General features: G+C 39.9%; 1 protein-coding gene and 1 long non-coding RNA gene across 7 annotated transcripts in view; one reads left to right on the plus strand and one right to left on the minus strand.

Moving 5' to 3' along the window:
- Nucleotides 1-22,604, minus strand: part of kcnip4a (potassium voltage-gated channel interacting protein 4a) — a 147,895-nt gene that overhangs the window by 55,098 nt on the left and 70,193 nt on the right. Inside the window, exon 1 of one of the 6 annotated variants that reach the window (XM_040012235.1) lies at nt 6,849-19,416. The exons of the other annotated variants lie outside the window; for them this stretch is intronic. Coding sequence (XP_039868169.1) covers nt 6,849-6,903 — 55 coding nt within the window. The 5' untranslated portion in view covers nt 6,904-19,416. Of the gene's footprint in view, nt 1-6,848; nt 19,417-22,604 lie in introns of those variants that run through there. 6 annotated transcript variants of the gene reach the window in all.
- Nucleotides 179-13,824, plus strand: LOC120721727. The gene is made up of 3 exons (XR_005693247.1): nt 179-290; nt 12,665-12,677; nt 13,814-13,824. It is a non-coding gene; the product is annotated as an uncharacterized LOC120721727 (long non-coding RNA).

The following is a 22,604-nucleotide window of genomic DNA, read 5'->3' on the forward strand; positions in this document are numbered from 1 at the left end:
AAAATAAGTAATCAGTAAAGTAACGGGATTACTTTTTTGGGGAAGTAATCAGTAATTAGTTACTGATTACTTTTTTCAAGTAACTTGACCAACACTGCTGGCGACTGTGGAGGCCGCTTGAGCACAACTCATTTGAGCTCATGTTCACGAAACCAGTTTGAGATGATATGAACTTTGTGACATGGCACGCTATCCTGCTGTTAACAGCTATCAGAATGAGGTTATATAGGCCTGGTCATAGTCAGCAATAGTACTCAGGTAGCTGTGGGATTTAAATATGCTTAGTTGGAGTCAAAGTGTGCCAAGAAAATTTCCCCCACACCATTACATCGCCATCAACCTGAATCTTTGATACAAGTCAGGATGGACACATGTGCTCATGCTGTTTACACCTCATTGTGACCCTGCTATTCAAATGTCACAGCAGAAAATCAATACTCATCAGACCAGATTCTTTTATCTTGTATTGTCCAATTATGGTGAGCCTATGTGAAATAAAGCCTTGGTTTCCTGTTAATAGCTAACAAGAGTGGCACTCAGCGTGGTCTCCTGCTGCTGTAGCCATCTGCTTCAAGCCTAGACGTATTGTGTGTTCAGAGATGCTCTTCTGCAGTGGTTGTTTGATTTACTAATTTCTTCTCTGAAGTTTCTAATAATCAAAGGCAAATCTATGAGCACAACGTAGTGCAGATATATCTGAAGAACAAAACAAACTCAACCATTCTGCTTGTGCACATTTGCTCAGCAAGACATTAGGCATTCAAATAGTCTATTTAAGCTAATGTGATAACAACTGTGATCAGTGGACCTGCAGGTATAGCCCCCCTCTTAACGTAAATGCAGTGGGGGGAAGAAACGTGCTTTCCTTACGTTAAATTAAGTTAAAATTGAATTCCCATCTGCAGACAAAGCAGAGCGCTGCAACATGGCATTAAAACAAATTAATGTCTTCCATTTGTTTGGAAAAATTACACAAGAAGGCCCCAGTGGCCTGTAACCTTCAAAGAATATGGTTAATTGCAAACTGATGTGATTTGGATCCCAATAATGAGATGGGTTGTGCAGTCAAAGTTGTAGTTGAAGACATTTTCTTTCTCATGTGTTTCAAAAGAACACAATCAAATCAAATGCCTCTTTTTTTGTTTTGTTCTGCCAATATTACTGGAAAATCAGGGCACTTTTATTCTGGACAGGTCTGAAATGATCAATGAAGCTAATATATAATAAGACATATCAGTATCATCTACCTGAACTGCTTCAACGCATGCTTAAAATTGATTTGTTTGTGCTCAGCGCTGTTTAGATTTGCACTATTGACCAAGCAGAACTTGGCAGAAGATAAGTTGCCCATATCTGCTGGCATTTTCACTACTTTGAGGTTTTAGCCAATGGCAATCTGACAGGGCCACATTTTAACATTCTGAATCATCACTGAGCTTCTGTTTTTTCCCTCTTCCATCTTACTGCAAGACGCTTGTTTGTTTGGACCTGCTGCCATCAGGTGGAAGAAGCAAGAATCAGCCGGTCAAAGCCCATTAAAGTGGTAACAAACCAAAGCACAACGAGGCTTTTCCTCCAGACACTGCCATTGCCTCTATATAATTTTAACATGCCCCAAAGAGGATTTGGGCCTTTCCCTAAAATAAAATCAACAGGATGACAATAAAAATATTTGTAATAAAATTTTCCAATGATATTTCATTTATTCTACTTATGAAACTGTGCTTTCTCATGCAGCCAGCCCCCCAGCAGGCCCATTTTGAGCCAGGAAAAACCCTGTTGCAGCCACTGGCTCTGAAATGATCTCTCATATTGTGAATTTTAATGCTTGATGGTCTATTGCCAAAAAAGGGCATGACACTGTTTTTTGTGGCAAGTCATGCTTTTCTCTTCACCATCATGGGGACCTGTGATGAATCTGAATACTTGTAAATGCAAAATGCCGTTTTTCATAAATGAAACAGACACAGTCACATCTCTAACTATACTTCAACATTTTGGCTTTGGATCATTGCCTCTCTGTCGTCTTATCCTACCTTTCAACAAACAGTACAAAGTGTTATGCATTATTATGGCGACAAATTAAGTATTGATCAAACCAGCGCTGCACCCAGGAGTGACAGCAAGCACCTGCGGTTGCTCTACAGATGTCAGTAGGAACTGCCGTTGTCCCACTGCTAGCCACGTCACTCCGCATTCAGGCTAAGCCTATTTTCCTGCACCTGCTGAGCTCCTCCGAGCAGGAAGCTATTCATTAATCCAGTTCTAAGTGAACCCTCTTAATACTGGTCACCATGCCCTGTGGGAACCGAGTGATTAATATCAGCGAACAAACTGCTGCACCGAGTACCACGCCACGGCAGGAAACGCAAAACAAGCTCGCAGCCCAAAGCCCACCGGTGTGGCTTCACTTTTCAATTTAAATGCTAATTTAGCGAGCAGCAAAACCAATACTGTATAATGACGGGGTGACTTTGAAAAGGACTGAGATTACGCGCTGCTGATAACATAAGAAAGAAAAGAGAAATCCAAAGGGAACTAGAGACTCCATAGGTGACCCCCCGCCTCCTCCTCATTTACTCCTGCAAGAGTAGCTGAGGGTACATTTGCATATCAGAGAATATGGATAGCTCTGTCTTTTACATGCCACATGGCTTAATAAGAAGCAGTGCCACTTTTCAGATATCATTCTGAGATAATCTTCCCAGGGAGACGGTATAGATTCATCCAAAAAGTGCAGGCTAGGCCTTACTTCATAAAGATGTTAACAAAGGGAATGTCAAGTCTTTTCTGAAGGTCTGCTTTTCACTTAGAATAATTCACAGAGACAATACATTCCAGAACTACATATTAACTGACTCCTTAGGGGATGTCTCATTAGCTTTCACTTAGTACTGTGATACTCATCAATGGACTAAAGAACCATGTGCATACCGAATGTTCTCTCTATTCTCTGTCACATTGTGACATCACCCAGCACTTCTGAACGCGACGAGCAGCTCTGTGAAAAATGGTGCATGTGGCAGATGGGTTGGAAAAAAAAGATAATGAGATTCACTCAAAGTGCTTTTGGCACACAGTCCATTTTACAGTGATTTGCCTTTGACTCAGAGACTCTATGAATACAGTAAAAATAGTTCCCGCAGGTCTTTTTGAGACGGAGGAAGACGGGCACTGCTCAGATATGACTTTAATTAGACCAATTTCCAAACTGGTGCTCGAGCTAATAGAGTTTAGTTTAAATATGTTTCTTTGTTGCCAGTGTGCTCAGCAGAACCTGAAGGATTTGTTAAACACAAAGTTACAGTTTACAGTTCAACAAGAAAAAAATAAAATAAATAAAAATGTGTTTTTCCTATAATCATACGGGGCTGTGAGCAAACATGGTGATCGGTGGCACGGCTGCCCCTTAAAATGACATCTGCTGTCCCTGTGGTCGGCCAAAGTAGCTCCTCAGTTCTGTAAACACCAGAAGGCCTGGGAGGAGAGGGGGCCAGCGACAAGAAGGATACTGGATATCTCTGTCGCCCTTTGTGTAAATGTCACAGGCAAGTACGAGAACATGAACCATCACTTGTTAGTTTAGACTGCGTGGTGCAATTAGTCCACAAAAAACAGAAAGAAAAGAAATCAGACCGCTAGTTCAGGATGTTTTGAACAAATTTCAGTGCGGTAGCTTGAGTCATACTGCAGTTAATGTTTTGCCGTTTCCATTTGAAGGGCTCTACCTCTGAGTGTACCTAGCTACTCCTACACAAACTCTACTCGCAGAGGCTCCCAACAACAGAAACAGGCGAGGGATTTAAATGACACCGAACACAAGGCCAAACACATCAGCGAACAACACCATAATGAGACTGGAACGTCTATTATCTTTGAAACATTTCAAACACTGTGGGGAGATTCAAAAGTGGTCCAGGTGCATGTTTGAAAAGGAGCTGGAGGCCAGACTACTTCCTGTGACTACTTACTGGACCATCAGCTCTTATCATGCAGATGAGTGGAGCTATGAAAATTAATGGAAAATACTAAAGTGGGTAGTGTAATAGCACCGAGGTCTCTCGGACAGAGCATCTTTTTTATGTTGTCTTTATATAAAGACCTTCTATGGTATGAATCAGTATGTTGCATGATTTGAGGAAACAGAAATGTCAGCAGTGGAACTGGTTTCAGCTGGATTTGCAGAATAAACAAAGGGTCTAAAAGGGTTTGCTTTGTTCGATTATGTAAGAGCCGTAGTTTTGTTTTTCACTTTCTTTCTGAAGGAGGCATCCATTATTCTTTTCTCTTTTTTCAGTTTGCTGATCAACAACTGAAAGTCCACAGAACAGAACAGCAGCAAATATTAAGGATGCACACTTGTGAAATTCTGGATACCAGTATTTAAAATTAAAATCTGCTCAGTGCCAATACTGATTTTGTTTTTTCCAGGTTTTGGTTGAAATTTGTTTCTTAGTTTCTCAACATTTGGTGTGACATACAGTACTAGTAAAGTATTGGCTGCTAACAATGGTAAATGACATCTTATTTATACATCATGCTGATGTAACGATACTAATGTATTGCTATACTGTTGTACATCTACCAAATATTCGTTTTCCAGAAGCAAAACAAATTATTCTATTAGAATACAAATACTAATCACTTGATAAACTAATTAAGAGATCAATACACAACTTCCCAGAACATTTAAGCATGTTAGAAAGGACCTGTCAAGCTTCCTTGCATAAATAACAGTTAAGATTTTTTTTTTTTAAACTTCTGATGAATATTTTTATTTTTTAATAAAAGAAAATAGCCAGAAGAAGAAGTGTGTGTTAAGCAGCATGTTCATATACTCCAACTAATTCTGACAATAAGGACAGTTAACAGGCTGCTCTTCAAGGTTCATTGTTGTAAAAGATGCCGCAACAGTCTGAGAGGCTAATGCCGAAATGCTTTGAATTTGCAATTTTCCTAATGGCCAGAAGGGGGGGTTCCTTCTCTGGCTGCAAAAAGATCTGCTCACTTGATCCATAACTTCAGTAGAATTCCTGATAAGTGTCTCAGCCGCTAGTTTCTTTTTCAATATAACATGATGTTAATTTTAAAATTTACAGCCCCAATTTGAGTCTAAACCGATGACGGCACGTGTGTGGTACGTGATGGTATGGTATGTATATGAACAGGTTAACTGTGAATCATAGATTGTTACAAAATGAGTAGGTTTGTGTAACTACATTGCAGCACAAACATTTCTGCGTCTTACAGATGGATCGCCAACTGATGAGGACGTGTTAAGAGATTCACTGACTGACTAGCCAAGGACATGAATTGGATGATTTCCAGTGCTCAGGCCTGACCGGTGACCAGCTGTCAACCTCACATACAATATATAATTATGTACCAGTCTGTTTTACGCACATGCACAGCGGGGCAGGCTAATACCCGCACCCAGACTCACTGCCACACGTTAGCAGCCATTCGCTGTGAGTGAGGACAGGTGTTTTTAAAAGTAAACCACAAGGAGACCACCATGAAAAAGTATTTAGCAACAAACCTAAGGAGAAACTTAAACAACATTTACCAAGCTGAACATTTTAAAGACACTAATAAAGGAAAAGCGGATAACGCTAAAGCTAGCAAGAGCGCAGAGCTAGCCACAAGCTAGCAAGCTCAGTATTAGCAAACAATCAAAGAATGCACAAGGAAAAATGTGGAAACAAGTGAATTTATAAACAGTTATAATCTTGGAAAATCAATTACGATCAGAAAAAGTCAGTATCATCTGTTAAATCTGAAATCAGTGCATCTGTATTTGCAACCAACCCAGGAAGTTAATTTGTAAGCAGTTAACTGCTCAGTTAGCCAATTAGAACCGATTTTATCAACACAGCAAGCTAAGAGTGTGAAAACCCATTTAACTGCTGTCTGACACCATGAATCCACTCTTTCATCATAATTTTGTATTGTACGTTTATCATCACAGTCTACTAACAACCATCATCGACAGGCACAGCAGTCTATTTTGAAAAATCTCAGCTCTGTGTTAATTTCCAAAAGCTATAAACACTGTATACATGTACAGCAAGCATATGGCACAATATATGCAAGAAATCTCCTGCAAGATTGTGTGTATCTGGATCCCATGTTCTCCTTTCTAGGTCTCTATAAAATGTGCTTATAGAGCACACTCTGTGATCTATTGCTTGAGAGAGTTACATAGAGCCCCTCATTCATTTTGCTTTCAAGCCCTCCAACAATACCCAAGTGAAATATGACTTTCTATACTTTACATGTCATCCATTCTGTCTCTCTCCCACTACACCACTAAATATAACCTCTGTCAGTTATTGTCCACTGGCCACCCACTGAATATTTCATTGTTCTTTAATAAAGACTGGACTTCCTTTTGTTTTGTTACAGTGACAAGCTGTGACGGTGATGCTGATCAGCACATTATTGGAGGGATACGACGTTGTAACATAAGCTTGTGCGACTGCGTTGGCAGGGAGTCGCATGTGGCATGCTGTGCGTGTGTGTGGGTGTGTCTGTGTGCTGTCACGGTAAAATCAATACCGGGTGAAAAGCAAATGAAAAAAACTCGAGCAAGTTTGTGGAGTTCAGCCTCAAACGTTTACTGAAATGCGGCGAATTTCGAGTCAATTTCATGGACTGCTGGTGTGGCACCGCGAATTCATTTGAGATTAAAAGGAAAACACAAGATTAACAGGAAACTTCCACAACACACACACATATGCACAAACACACACCATCTGTATGAAATACATCATACAGTGAAAGAGTAATCATTACTTTACTGGTTGGGCAATTAGTTTCGTTATTTTCAGATCTTCAGTCTTGCGTACCTGTCTTGCGTCTTTGTTTTGGCTGAAGAGAGAAGATGACCATTAAAGCTCCCATGATGCCCTCTAGACTTTCTCGCTTAGTGATCTAGAAGTCCTGCTAGATTTCGCACACTTTCCCTCCCACAACTGGGTCGGCTTGAGAGTGAAAACGGAGGGAAAAAAATCCAGTGATATGCTGGGATCCTCACATTAGGAGAAAATAAAGTAAAATCTGGTCTCCGGTCCAAACTTCTCCTTTATATTCACCGTGTTAGGTGGGCTGTACGTAGAGCAGAGTGGGAGTAAAACATGCGTGCCTCTGTTGAGTTTTGAATTTTGACGCGCACGCTCTGCAGCCCCCCTCCCTCCTCTAGTGTTCCCACTATGAAGTGAGAGCTTGCTGGCTGATCTCTGCACTGCAAAAGCTACTTTGTACCACTTGAGCACCTAGATTAATTGAGCGCTATGAGAGAAAGGCAGAAGCATGCTGTGGAGAGTGTTTGCCGCCGCTCTTTTCAACAGACCTTTCCTCACACGGGGAGGGTAAAGCTGGAGGGAGGCGAGAGAGCTCATACTGTAGATAGCCATTTTTCCTCGCTAGCTGCCTTTTAACTACATCTCCTGCTGGGAATGGGAGGAGAAAACCACGCTGTGTCCACGGCAGTAAGTTAGAGCTGATCTCTCAGGCTGGTGGCTGGTGTAAATATTTAAATTATGTGCAACGTTGCTTGTGCATAATTTAAAGTCTTCTCGTTGCAAATGCTGACACCCATTTTATAGATTAATGACAGAGCAGTTTTAATGTAACGTAGCCCAACTACTACAACCAAGGTATAGCAGAAAACTTACAACAGAAAATCTTGCAGTGTGATTTTATGAGAGATAACAGCATGGTATGTATATAAGAATGGTTTCTGATGCAATACTGATTCAGTACTCATAACACTGAATAAAGTCTCCTACTTCCATGCCTTTATCCACCCTGAAAAATAAAGTAATTGCCTCTTCAGCACTGATCCTGCACCCGCTTACGTGGCAGAGTCAGGCTGACTTCGTGGCAGATGTTCAGGATTACGGAGACGGTCAACAGGTCAGAAAAACGCTGAGGCCCACATCTCTTTTATTCTCATCCTTTGCTTGGAACATGTGAAAAAAAAATACAGCAGAGATGCTTTGCCTGATGTGACACATCAAAAGAGGAAAATAGAATGAAAAATACTTCCGCTCCCTATGCCACCCACACGCAATTCATTTCATGAACTGTGTGACAGCAGTCCAATTCAGGAAAAAAAAAAGAAAGAACAGCCAACCACAGCAATCAAGTACCAATTTGCACCCACTCCATTAACCTGCTTCCTGCCTGCTGTGTGTTCTTTGTTGCTCAGAGGCCTCTTTCAGACAGAAGTTAAAGAGCAGTTTAACTTCCACCTTTAGCAAACCCACTCTCAAAACCAAGTATTTATGTAATCTACACAAAAAGAAACAGACAAATGAGTGTCTGTAGCTATTCTGAGGTTCAAGGACTTTTAAATCACCAACGCAGAGTCCATTTCTTTAGTAAATGTTCTCCTGAAGGAATCTGACCAGCATTTACTGCAGCATTAGATTACCAACCACCTCTCTATTTCATACTCAGCAAAAGCATTAATGCTATTTGTCATGCTATATTTTCCTCCACTTGGGTCAGGGAACAGCGATTTTAAACAGGCTCAGCATAACTTACTGCCTTCATTTAACTTCATTAATATGACCATTTTCAGACAACCACAGCACCCACTGGATGCTTACCACTGCAGTGTTTGACAGTTAAAGTGGAAACATTATGCTTATTTCCACCTTCATGTTTTTATCCTTGAACTCTACTAATGTGGTTTTGTATGATTCTCAGTTGACAATAACAGTTATTTATCTGGTTGCTCCTTGCAAACAGCATATTTGAACAGCAGATGGGCGGGGCTTCTGTTCCTGAGACAGCCATAAACAGTATATCCCCTCCCTTTGGCATCATACAGATCCAGGAGTAGCAGTCATAAACAGAGCGTTTAAAGAGCCTGATTATTAGAGAACACGAGCGTTCGGCTCATAAAGATTATTTGTGCATTCACTGACCTCATAATTTGAAATGCTGGAATATATGCATGTATAATGTGTGTGAATGAAAGCTAGTTAACCAAGTAAAATTGCATTATAGTAAAGTATAGACACTCAATATGAACTCTATCTTCAAACCCAGTTTGAAGATTGGTCCAAACCAGCTTAGCATGGCTCTTCAAAGGGTATCCTAATTATGTTGGAGCAGTAATGACTTTTCATTAAATTGGACACTCCAGAGAATAGGATGAAATAATCAAATGTCTCTGGGGTGAATCATCCCTGCATATGCTGAGGCATATTCCACACCACTTGAGGAAAACAATCTAAAAACAATCTGATTAGCTACATGGGTTTGGAGAGAGAAAGTGCAATAGCAGCATAAGTGCTTCGTAACTGGAACGAAGTTGGAATTTGAAGTTTACAGAGCTCTCTGGTAACAACGAGGCCTGGTCAAATCCAAGGACTACTGTTCAAAACAGCACACAATCCCCCTCTAACTTCAAGAAATCAACACTTCACCATCTAAAGCAGGCAGGTGCTCTGCTGCCCACACGCACACACGTTTGATATGATTCTCCTGTTGCTTTTCTTTCCTTCTTCCCTGATTTCTTCCTCCCGTTGTTTCCTGTTGATCAAACTGTGCATATAGAGCACTTCGTTAAAAGAAATCCTGGAAGGCTGTAGGTGTTTGTGACTCAGCACAGGCTGGCGAGCCATAGCCTCACTATCTTCTGAACTAAGGGTGGGAAAAGGCAAATGCAAATTGCACTTGAGCCGTAGCTGCAGGAAGCTTGTGAACAGTAACTGAAGCGAGATGAGAGCGATGAATCAGACAGGTTGAGGTCTGAAGAGGTGGCTGCAGGTGGACCAAAACAGGAGGTGCGTGCAACCCATCAACACAGCGTGCACAGAATAAATGAAATACCAGAGGGAACCTGACTGAAACTCAGCTCCAAACATTTTAAAAAAAAGGTTATGATGGTTTATTTTGGCCTTTTGTACAGATCAGGTAACCTGTAAAAATGGTGCAATGCGCTGTGAATGAAAGTGCCTGAAAGCAGCGGTGAAAGGGTAGAGCACGTTTGATTTAGGATCATTTGATCTAGTTTAAAAAACTCCAAAGTCTAATAATGCTCATGATTCATTCAAATGATATCACTCTACTAAGTCAGTTTAAATCAGTTCCATTATTTTTTTTACAATTTTATTTATATAGTGCCAAATCACAACAGCAGTCATCTTAAGGCTTTACATTGAAAGGTAGAGAAGCGCCACAATAACACAGACAAACCTTACCAATCTAACGGCCGACTTTAAGGAAGCCTTTGACGACAGTGGGAAGGAAAAACACCCTTTTACAGGAAGAAACCTCCAGCAGAACTACGCCATCTACCTCTACCAGTACACACTTAAAGTAGGGGGAGGGGCCAGTCGCAAGTCTTTTATGGTAAATGTAGTAAGCTCAAATATGTACAGCTTTGGAACGTGTTGTACTTGGAAAAAGGGTCACAAACACGTACAATATATTAAGTGAATTCTCTGCTTACTGAACTCCATGAACTGTGGAGCTCCACAGTTCATGGAGTTCGTTCTTGCTTTATCCATTGAAGGTTCCCATACAATGCATTCAAACGAGATGTACTCAAAGAAAGACAGCAGCACTTTGACTACTGCAGTTTTATCGGTTAATTTTAAGTACTGATGAATGGAACAGCCCGATCTCACTCCCGACGCGTAATATACTGACAATGTGTCACGTCTCGAGGCGTTCCATGGCAACGCAAAAGGTGACCTTCCGCGTTCCTATGATACGCGCCGGATTGTGGATGAAATCGAATAGAATGACGCTCCAGCGGTAACACAGGTTCCAACCGTGTATTCTAGCACTAACCATAGCCTTATCCCTAACCTTAACCACCCCATTAATCGCGTTAGATAGTGTTTTCCAAAGCAATCTAAGTAAAATAAACGCACACGTGTAGATTATTTCCAAACGGTTCTCACGTGACTTCATTTTTTGGAACTTGTAATATAGGGACGTGTTGGATGGCTGAAAGCGTACCTAGCGTAAAATGTTACGCTTTGGGAGTGAGACGTGTTGGTTGGAAATGTCTTCATGGACATTTTGTATGTTGTATTTTATTACCAAGAGTGAGTGCTATGTTTTCTTTTCTTCAAGCTAAAAACATGCAACTGTTTGAAATCTGCAACATGCATCAACAGAATTACACAATTACTCGATGTTTCCACCACATCTCAGATCTAATTAGCTGCATATTTCTTGTAAACACAACATGTACTGGGGATAAACATTAGGCAACATTTGCTGGTGTACTGATAATAGAGAACATTTACAGTGGGTCTTTGCTGATTTTATGAGAGACTTATTCGTGCTCTGTCAATGTTTAAGCAGCCGTATCTAAGCCACTGGAGTTTTTAGACCAAGTGCAATTTGCACAGAATAATTTGTCAACAATCATAATAATGAAGTTAATATTAAGGACACAATGTCAATTATTCACTTGGTCCACCATCGGTTTAGACTGATGGCTGGATCAGCTCCTCTAATTTGTCTTGAACTAACTTTACTCGAGTTTGGACATTATTGGAATAAATAATGTATGCAGGTGTAGTTTTATTTCTGGCCATGATGTAATACTGATGAGAAAACCAGAGAACAAAACTATACTTATTTATCATTGTTTAATTTGTGCTAGGCTTTTCTATCGCTTAAGGAATGAATGTGAGAAAGTAAGAGACTCATCACTTTTACATTGTGTTTAATTAAAACTAAACTATTTTAAAAAATGTTCTTTTTTACTGTGTTAATAAAAAACCTACACACTGGAACTCATACAGCTTTAAACTAGTTTAATTCAGCAGCTGTGGCTGCTTTTACCTCCTGAGCCACAGCCATCCAAATGCTATGCAATATGTATTACTTTTGCTATGGCTCAGTTTTCACATCGTCCACTAAGTGGCAGCAAAACTGTGCAAGTTCAACAAAGCCAACATTTACTATACACTGCTCACTTTTTTAAAATGTTATCAGTGCCAGAAACAGGACAAACTCGATAAGCATCGTTCATCACATCTCACAGTAAGATATTTTCAAGCCTTTTTCCCTTGATTAGGACATAAGTTGCAGTACTATGAGTTCTAGTCCTCCATCAGTCCTTGTTATACATACATAAAGAGAGAGAGTCATAAAATTAACTGCTGGCATACCATTAGTGCTGGCCGTATATCATTAAATTAGAAAAACATTTAAAAAAACAGAAATAGGGGAGAAAAAAAAGTGGACTTAGAAGTATAATCAGCTTGTTTGATGAATTCTATAATTCTATATATTTATATATATTAGAAACTTTCAAAAATCAAAGTGAAAGAGCATCTTCTATGAAACAAACACAGCCATGACCTCTAGGATACAGTGAGGCTTTTCTTTTTGTGCCACCATCAGTTGCATGCATGAAAGTAGACACTAGAGGGCGCAATTGATCTTGAAAACTAAGAGCACCACACAGTCCAAATACATACATGGAAGGGAAATCATTTCTCATGATCTTTACAATAATGTCACATTATCTTGCTAAAAGCAAGCACGCCGTGCTCCCACTTCTTCTATCTAAACATTATTTAGATGAAAAGCACTTACCTTTAAACAACCACACATGACACGCAACACAGATCTTATAACAAAGATTAGCGTCTCTTGACAAAAAGAGCAATGTAAATAACAGAGAGCAGACGTGCGTTTTTTTTCTCTTCTTTTCCGTGACGCAACCCACAGCCTGCCAAAAGTACACTGCAAGGTGTCAAGAAATTATTCTAAAACAAACTATAAATCTTCTTTCAATATATATTTGAAAGAAAAAAAAAAGAACTTGTCACACCAGGCAGCGACGATCCCGCCTGTTTGAAGGCTGCTGAGAGTTTCGGTCGTGATGGAAAACTCGAAGCAGGAGTCAGTACATTTTTCTGAAACTCTCTAAGAACTGCAAGCAAATAAGCACAATTTCAAGAGGAAATGAAATTGAAGGAGGACGGGAAAATGGTACATTAAGCCTTTTTAGTCGGAAGTCATTACAATAAGACAAAAAATTCTTAATCAGGAGTACATTTAGCTCAAGATAAGAAGAAAGAATCCCATTAAGTCGCAATGCAGGGAATGCAGTGTCGCTACAGTATATTGGTAAAATGGCAGAAAAAATGACTGCTTTATGCTTTATGCATTATTGGATGCAGAAAAGCAGAAACTGAGCCCAGTGCACCACTGTCCAAAACAATATTTAGGCAGCAGGTATACCCAACATCCTGATTTAGGGAGAATCTGCCTGCTGGTTGTCATTGGAGATCAGTTAAGAATGGTCTTTAGAGGACATAAGAGACGTAGTGGGTGCAGGGTTTGTCATGGGGCTTACTTTCAAAGCACAGCAGCAGCAGATTATGTAGCAGAGTTTGCTCATGCAGGCTTTACTTTGCAGTCATATAAGAGAAATGGCTTCCCTTGCACACAAATCATAATGATGCAACAATAAAAATGCCAGAATCAGAATATGCACACTCAGCTCCTTCTTTTTCCTGCACAGCAAACAAAGTGTTTTCTCTCTTCTTCGCCCCCGTCTGTAAAGTGATTCTCCTAACATCCTGGGACTGGTCTAAACCATAACGTGTGGCTGCAATGACACTGGGCTGCACTACCTGCCCAGATGGTCTGTATCAGTGGGGAACTGGACTGCGTGGGGTGCGCTGCATCCACCTGCCATCAATCACAGGCAAATATGGTCCAGGAGAAAAAGCTTACTTCCCTTCAAATTGTGGCAGAAAAACAAAAAAAACAATTTCCACAACAGGGCAAAGTGCGGCAATATAGCCACTCTAATGTTTAGTGAACCCCAGTGGGTTCGCTATTTGTTTGCTTCTATCTTAGCTAACAAAATATCTCGTGTTCAATGAGGTAGCACAGTCATTTGGGGAGATGTGGAAGAGACAGAGGAAGAATTGGCGAGCTTAATGTATTTCTGAACTTTTTTCTTCCCCCTTTTTCCACAGCCGTAAACAGAGGAGAGGTGTATGACTCAGCACTACATTTAATGACGCATCCAAGTACAGAACTTTCCCGAAGCCATAATAAAAACCGAGCAGCAGGCCATAATTTTAATCAAACTGTGCTGCTGCCATATGAAGAACAACCAGGCAGCATTACTGAGAAACTGTTGAAAACAAATAACTGGCCCAGACGCCACACAGATTTCAAACCCACACCCTGCGCCAGTGGTTATATGAGGCTTTCAACGTCAGCCGAGCAGTTACAGTTGGACGTGAGGCTCAATGGCACCCGCTCGAGTGGATCTGTCATTAGCCACCCCACCTGCTGCCACTGTGCACCCCGTAGGCCGCGCCTGTGTCACATTCTTTTATTACAACCCTGCCCGACACGAAGCTGCTGTCTACCGAGCCCACTCTTACAGATCGGTGCCCACTGAGGCGTGCGCGACATCGGAAAGTGTCCAAAGCGGCATGGAAAAATTACAACAGAGCTGCTAAAGTGGTGCTTTTCTGCTCAGCCAGTTGAGAAATGTGCCGGGTCAAGCCAAAATCTAAAATCTCACTGAGCAGCAACAAATAACAAATCCGCACTGATGCAGGAAGACCAAATTATTGTTTTTCCTCCCCTTAACCAAACCACTTTCCTCGCTTCTTAACACAGTGGATATTGCACTGCAGCTGCGTAATGAGAACTGTCCGCCGTGAATCATAGCTTCTCACATCTCCAAATAAAAAAGGAAAAAAAAACGATGAAACTCGTGCTGAGATGTGAGGATGAACCCAATAAAACCTTGCGAGGCACATGCAGTGGCATGATTGCCAGCTATTGCGGTGGTACAAATATCACAAAATAAGCAATCCACAAGCAACATGAAAACATAATTTAATGCTCCTTTGAATCGGTGCGATCATAAACCCCAAGAGCAATAAACATTCCTCCTCACTCCAGTTCATTTTAGCAATACCGGATACTGTACATTATCATTCTACGCGTATCTTACCCAGTTGTGTTCTGCTTGAGATGGCAAGGGAGCAGTTTAGTTTACTGCGTGAGAAATTATACTGACATATTAAATACGTGCTCTTTAATAAGATCACTCTGTTTTAGTCATATATACCCTTCAGCTCAGAGGGTGGGGACTTATCCCAGGGGTATCAGTAGTTGGTGCACATTTGAAATTTGTATTTTGGCATTATGGAGACATAAAACCAGTGGAAAACTTTTAATTAAAGACAAATTATGGTCTGTAACACGTAGGTTGAAAGGGATTAATGACAAAATGGTATAATATCCTCCACGGATCTTTTGTGAGTTCCACTGTTGGATAAACAAATTGTATGAGTATCCCCTTTGCGGTCACAGTTATAAGATGACACTCATAACAAACTGGTAGATTTATTAGGTCAGTAAACTGATCTGCTAATAGAGCCAAAATGGTTCTGAAACCACAAAGACCAAATCCACAGTTCACCGTCTCATATCGAGGCTCGATCTTCTTGTGTCACAATACCGGCTTACAATGAGCTGCTGTTGAGCAATCACAGACATATTCAAAGAGCGTTTGTTTCCCGGAAGAGATGTTGTAAAGGTTATATAAGGTACAGCAGCTTTGTGCATGGAAGTCAGGGAAGGAAGTTGATGACTGCTGCAAAGAGGGGGGATAACTTCATTACTATAGTCAGCTGATGGAACATATTGTATATTAGCAAATAGAGTCTGACAGATATATTGGCGGTGATGATATGAACTATTTCCTCATAAATTGATATTGGCATTTATAATGGTTCATAAATGAAAATGTAGAAAAAAAGAACGTACAAACATCTTTTATCGACGCTATGATTGTTGATGTTGCATAGTACGTCCACCAGGGGGCACTCTATAACATTATTGTTATAAAAATCTGTTGCGTTTTGAATGCAACAAACAATAACAAGAAAAACAAGACTATTTTAAAACTGCATTGTCATTGTAAGAAGTCATAAATAATACATTTTAGGGTAAATCTGTTTTGTGCGCCTGAAAGAAAAAATATCGGCTGATATTTTAGATTTTTAAATCATCAAATATCGGTATTTGTATTGGTCTGAAAAATCCTCTTTCGGTCAGGATCTGTGAACAATTTTTGCAGGCATCACTATTTGTGCTCGTGTAAACACCACGTGTAGAAATATATGCAAAGATCTAGCTTAAATAAAATGATATTTAGCCATGTGCTAATGATGACCATGCTAGTTAGACACCTGGACCTGCCTGATTAAAGCATGCTAGTTTGGTGAAAGCTACAACGTTTTAAGATCCAATTGTGATCTAGCAAAAACACTGGTTTAAAACAAACTGTGGATTTGTAGAATTACACCACCACCATCAGTAATGAATACAACAAATCAATGAATGGATTGGATGAATAAAAGTATGTTTCAGTGTTTATGAACTTCTAATTACTATTAAAAATAATTTAGTTGGCAATTATTCCAGTAAGGTTTTGGTCACTGGATGGGTGAAGCTACATCAAATAGTGCGCCAAAATTTCTACACATGGCAAAACATTAACTAACTATTGAAAAAGAAATGACATTACAAGTGGAAATTGCTCCATAGGCTTGACCACTTTGAATGTTTTGCCCATCATGGTCATTTTTTTTTAACCTCTTTTATATGATTTGAAGAAGTTCATAATATCAGCTGAGTAATACAGTTCAATATCCTTAGACAGACAGCCTTGGCTGTGCCAAGGTCACAAAAAGTGCAATAAATGATGCATTCGTCAACTTACTGTGGGCCAAAGTCTCATCTAAAATCTATTAGGCTGGCTCTGATGACAGCTTATCAGCAGCAGTGACAGGTGAAACACTAACCGTGTCAATACCGCTAACACTGCGTCGCCTGCCCGACATCCACCAGCTCGCTATTAATAAACCACAGGGTGGAGAGGAAACCCTTTTCCCTGGGTAAATGGCGAGACATGTTGCAATCCATCCTCTTACACAGACCTGCAGACCTTAACCAAACCTTATCTGTGCCAGCAGCTACTGGAATCCTCAAGTATCACCTGCTCTCTTACGTTACCCACATGAAACACAGATTACGTGTCAGTGCTGGGAAGTTGCAGCATGAGTTTCATCATGTTAAGATGATATTTAGTTCTCTTTCCGAGGCTGTCAGAAAGTGATGATGTTGTTTGAGAGAAAGAGTCGATTTACTCTGCTATTAGTAGCCTTATCTGATGTACTGCGGTAAGAAAGGATGTGAATGTGAACAGCAGCAGCTCCAAATGAGATAATCCTTAAAAAGATGGGTTCACTATCCAATTTAATTGCTGAACTCATGCCAACAGCTTCTGGTCATTAATCCTTGCAGATTGAGAAGGGGATATTAGTATGTGTCTGTTTTATGCCTCTCTAAATCACTCATGTTTGCTCGCAAAGAAATACCGTAATCCCTAATGTGGCCTCTGCGCTTCTTTGCATCTTTGATCTGAAAGTGGAAGCCAATCAATATGTACAATCCACAAGGCTGTGTAAAGCAGAGCCAGCCTGTGTGTTGAGTTCACACAGGGATCTACTTTGAAGCAACAGCCCAGACCTACAGGTATAAAATGCCTGCAGACAAACAGCGCTTCTAAAACGTATTATTCGTTTTTAACGCCTTTATGATCTGTTGTTATTGTTTTAACAAGCATCCTCGGAAACAAGCGACCAAGGATGAACATTTCTAGTCACAGATTGTCTTCTGAGCGGATGCTACAGCACAGAGTACATCCCGTCAGCCTAATTCAGTCGCGCACATTTCACACCAACAGTTGAGAACAAAGTGCTGAATAATACTCTCGGTGTCTCTTAATATACAGAGACAAAGCAAAGGCAATTGCTTCAGTACCAAATCCATTGTAAATCTCTCACAGGGCCAAGAATTTGTTGATCCTAGTGCAATATACAGATACATTTTGAAGTGGTACAAACAAAAGTATTGAGCTGTAATACCCAGCTTTAGTGAGGTTCCCTTCATTTGAATCATTTTTAGATGCTATAACAGGCAAAACTGCACAGTTTTTCCACAAGAATAAAAGAACAATAACGCAAAATGCAGAAAAATAAACTGAATTACAGTTTCACCTTCTATTTTGTACGCACATGCATCAACCCCTCGATACTCTCCGAGCTTCAAAGGCGGGGATGAGCAGGGTTTAAACTAAAACACATTTTTTAATTTCATGTTACACTGAGAAATGAGAATTAAATGGTGCCTAAGGTATGCTGAGACAAGACTGGAATATTTTACTCAGTGTGAAGATCCTAATGGAGAGCTGATAAGGGACAAGTGGAATAAAATTATTTTTCCTGTCTGAAATATATAATAATAAAAAAATGGACATAAAATGAGCTACTGGATATTAAGGAGATGATAGGTACAAGAAAAAGGTAAAAAAAGATAAAAGATCACATTTTAGGCAATAATCCAATTCCCTTCTCTTGATTTAGATGCAGCACTGCAGGCCTGGTATGATGTAAAACATGATAGAGCAGGTAAAGCAGCGAATGTGAGCAAGCTACACAAAGTAAGTCATGCACAGGGCACAGATCTATAAATGAATCACGTGCCAGTCTTCTGCAGTCTAACTGCTGTTTGACGCATTGCTTCTCTCTTAACACTTTATCTCCAGCTCAAAGTCAAGAAACCCCCTAACCTTTAAAACCACCTCCACACAATACTATAGTGACTGACCTTTCACCCTACCAGGGATATTTCCAGAGCCAGCTCGTGTCTCCGGTGTATGTAACAGAATTCGGTTGAGTTCCTGCTCATAAAAATTACATGACTTTAAGTTGACTGGCAGATATGTGTGTCTGAATTATGCATTGCATGGTAAATACCGACCTCCGTGGGTACTGCTTCCAGAGATGTTTCAGTTCAGTGCATTAAGATCTTAGGCTTAGAGGTAACTGGTTTCAAAAGAGGTGAGAGTATCGTTGTATTATTAAATGTTTATGTGGTGTTATGGAGCATGTGCTGAGGACAAGTTCCCAATGCCAAAGGTGAAACGGTCACCTATCATGTAATCTGTTTCTTCAAGTATACAAACCTGCATTAACAGTGTGTATGCAGTTTGGTATCGGCTGACAACCATGAACAACAAAAGTAGCAACTATTGAATTTTAATACAAATCTATTTTTTGTAACCAGGTAGTTTAGTTGAATAAAATTTCACTAAACAAATCAGTGAGAACACAACTTAAACATGTGCAGTCCTTTTTAAGGTTGGGCCATATGTAACACTTTTCTAACCGACATTCGTCAGTCCAATAAATGACGATAGGCCATATATTAGCAGAACAATGTAATCATGCACGGACATTTTTATGTTTTGTTAGGAGGGAATATTTTGCTTTATTTTCTTGTTTCGTTCGTTGTATTCGTTGTATTTTTATTCAGTTGTACATAGAATTTGTATTCTATTTTTATCCTATTGTATATTTTATTCAATTTTATTCTGCTGTATATAGTATTTTATTCTATTCTGTACCGTTGTGTACTGTATTTATTCTTATTATATTCTAATTTTTGCTTCATAACTTTTGCACTGTCCACTTCCTGCTGTGACAAAACAAATTTGCCACATGTGGGACTAATAAAGGTTATCTTATCTTATCTTGTTTGTTTCAGTATTAACATAGCCACTTTTTGGATTATTCATTACGTCGAAGTTTGGGTTTTTTTTATGTTCACTGGAAGATACATTTTAATTTTAACTTATTTTTGTTTCATTTTATATTTGTCTTTTGGTCGAGTGAGTAAGACAGACACTTGAACGGCGTATAAACACGGTTATAGTGGAAAAACGAAGCCAGCTTCTTTGTTTCCCTCCCCACCAGTGTTTTTTTTTAATTTAAATAAAATGCTTTTGTTTTTTTCTCAACATTGGCTACTGCCTTTCTTTCTTTCTGTTATGAGTTTGAGTAAATGAATCGCACAGAGGGTGCTGTTAAAACAGCGCTATTATTTTTTCAGTTGACTGCTTCTCTTAGCTTCAACCAACATTATAAGCAAATGTGCTCATGGGCAAATAAATAAATTGCTCTTGTAAAAACAGTCGGTGACAGGCTCAGCCTATCATCGATGGTCGATATATTCATCCAATCGCCCAACCTTAGTCTCTTTTGGACTTTTTCTCATTGTAGACCTAAAAAATAATTCACTCCATTTGGTGCACATTGACACAAATCAATAGATATGAAAATGCAAGGATACATTTCCAGCCGGGGTACCTCCGATCTGAGACTGTAGTTGAAATAATTTAAATGTGAAATATGTATTTTAGTTTTTTTTAAACTTCGTATTGTAGGGTTTGTTGTCATAATACTTTATTGAAAAACAAAAACAGATTTTTCAACTCTGTGGTTCAAATCTCCACAAGATCTCAGAAAATTAGAGTCCAAATTATTTATCTGTGGGCTAACATTATTGGTTGATGTATTTACCAAAATCGACATAGATGGAACCAGATAAAATATTAATTTTCAAAGTAAAGATGAGACGGGCAAATAGCTTTCAAAATTGTTATGATAATTGACCCCTAACCCCATGGAGTTACACATCTACTCATAACCAAACATAACAACTATTTGGGAAATCTGTTGATATTTCATGTGTCTGAAGGGAAGCTCAGTGACTTGACCTCTGCAGAAAATATAACAAAGAGTTGCAGAGGACCTACAAAACCACATAAGGAGACAAAAAAGCTTATATCTTTCAATCTTCCTGTTGCTGAATCTTATGCAAAAAAAATTATGGGTGGTATTACATGTCTCAGACCGCAAGCTTGTTTTCCAATAATCCACAGAGTCGGGAACGCCATTCTCTCCCCGTCAAACGCTCTTTCACTAACACTTGTCAGGTTGGTGCAGTCTACGAATCATGAGGTCTGGCGGGTATTATTAATTCAACAAACACAGAAGCACATACATGTAGAGCCATCTTCACTGTGCTCTCCTCTACATCCACCCACCAACTGTACATAACAAACACAGCAGGTGAATACATTCCAGCATGTCTACACACACCTGAGGGAGGGATTTGTTTTTCCAGCCAAGCACCAGGACATTGTGAGCCATGACAGCTACTGCCTCAGTAGCAGGGTTTTTCATGGTTTCAGCTGTAAATCAGAGCTCAGTGCTGGAAAGCAGCTCGTTTCTGCAATTATGCAGCTAATTTCAATTCTGCTGTTTGCAGGAGTCAATTATAGTAACCCACTCCGCAGGTTTACAAGGCCTCGGTGCAGTTTTAATGTGAAGCCGCTTTAAATTGCACCGAATGCTGTTTAACATGCATTCGTCACAGTGGTACAAGCGGACGCCTCTCAAGTATTAATAAAGTCATTTTCAGGGCACGAGAAAATTTAGTTAGGGGACATTTCAGATGTGTGCAACCACACAAACGTGCACAAAGACATACACACAAACCCAAGGTGAGCTTTCCACCAAGAGCTCAGATTTGTCAGTGCTCTGGGGAGGAGAGAAATGGAATAAGGCTTCTTTTTTTTAATGCAGTTAGAGGCCGCTGCACCGTGTCACCTACTTGGTGAAGGACACGCGTCAGCCTGTGAGCTGCTACCACAGCCAAAGCTCATCATCTTTTCTGCTCTCTAGGAATGGCCACAGGGAGAGGGACCAAGCAGGCTTTAAAGACGGCCTATTATGCTCCATTTAAGATCCATAATTATATTCTAGGACTCCAGTAGAGCAGCTTTGCATGATTTCCAATCCAGAAAATTCTTATTTATCTTATATTGGGCCTTGATGTAGCACCTCTGTTTATATTCTAATTACATGACAGACTGCAACAAAGAGTGTGTAGCTCCTCCATTTGTCAGTGATGGAGGTTCAATGAAAATGTAACTATACAAAAAAAAACTATTTTATTCTTGATTGCAAGTTGAGCTTTTTCAGAATCTATCCAAACATGTTGAAGCCCAAAAATAACAGTGCAGAACATGAAAACCAGAATAACAAAGGTTACACTCATTACCTGCTTGTTGTGGAAGATAATACTCTTTCAGTGTGTCCCTGGTTATAACTGTACATCACCACAATGCTGAAAATACTGAAACAGAAAATGCCCGCTATCAGGTGGCGTAGCAAGAAAAGGTTATACTGCTCTAACTGTATAGCAGCTTCCTGGCTCATTGCTTAAAGCTCTTTCACACATACTGCAAGACTAGAATTATAAAGAGCAACTTAGCTACACTGGAAATATGCCTACTGTCATCATGAAAAATCACAAGCCACTTGGTCTGATTATCAATAAAAAGCTAACATTTCAGCAATATAGTGTCACTTAAAGTGCTACTGATGCTTAACCACTGGAATTTATAAATGTGCTCAGGCATTAGCCTTGGCAAAAATCCAACTTCATACTGGGTTGTACTGAAAAGTCCAATTGAATTCAATTTTATTTATACAGCGACAAATCACAACAGCAGTCCCCTTAGGTTACTTTATCATGTAAGCTAGACCCTAAAATCATATGACCCCCTATGAGCAAGCACTTTGGCGACAGTGGGAAGGAAAAACTCCCTTTTAACAGGAAGAAACCTCCAGCAGAACCAGGCTCAGGGAGGGGCGGGGCCATCT

Source organism: Simochromis diagramma, unplaced genomic scaffold (genome assembly GCF_900408965.1).
Source record: "Simochromis diagramma unplaced genomic scaffold, fSimDia1.1 OVJJ01000604.1, whole genome shotgun sequence".
NCBI classification, from domain to species: domain Eukaryota; kingdom Metazoa; phylum Chordata; class Actinopteri; order Cichliformes; family Cichlidae; genus Simochromis; species Simochromis diagramma.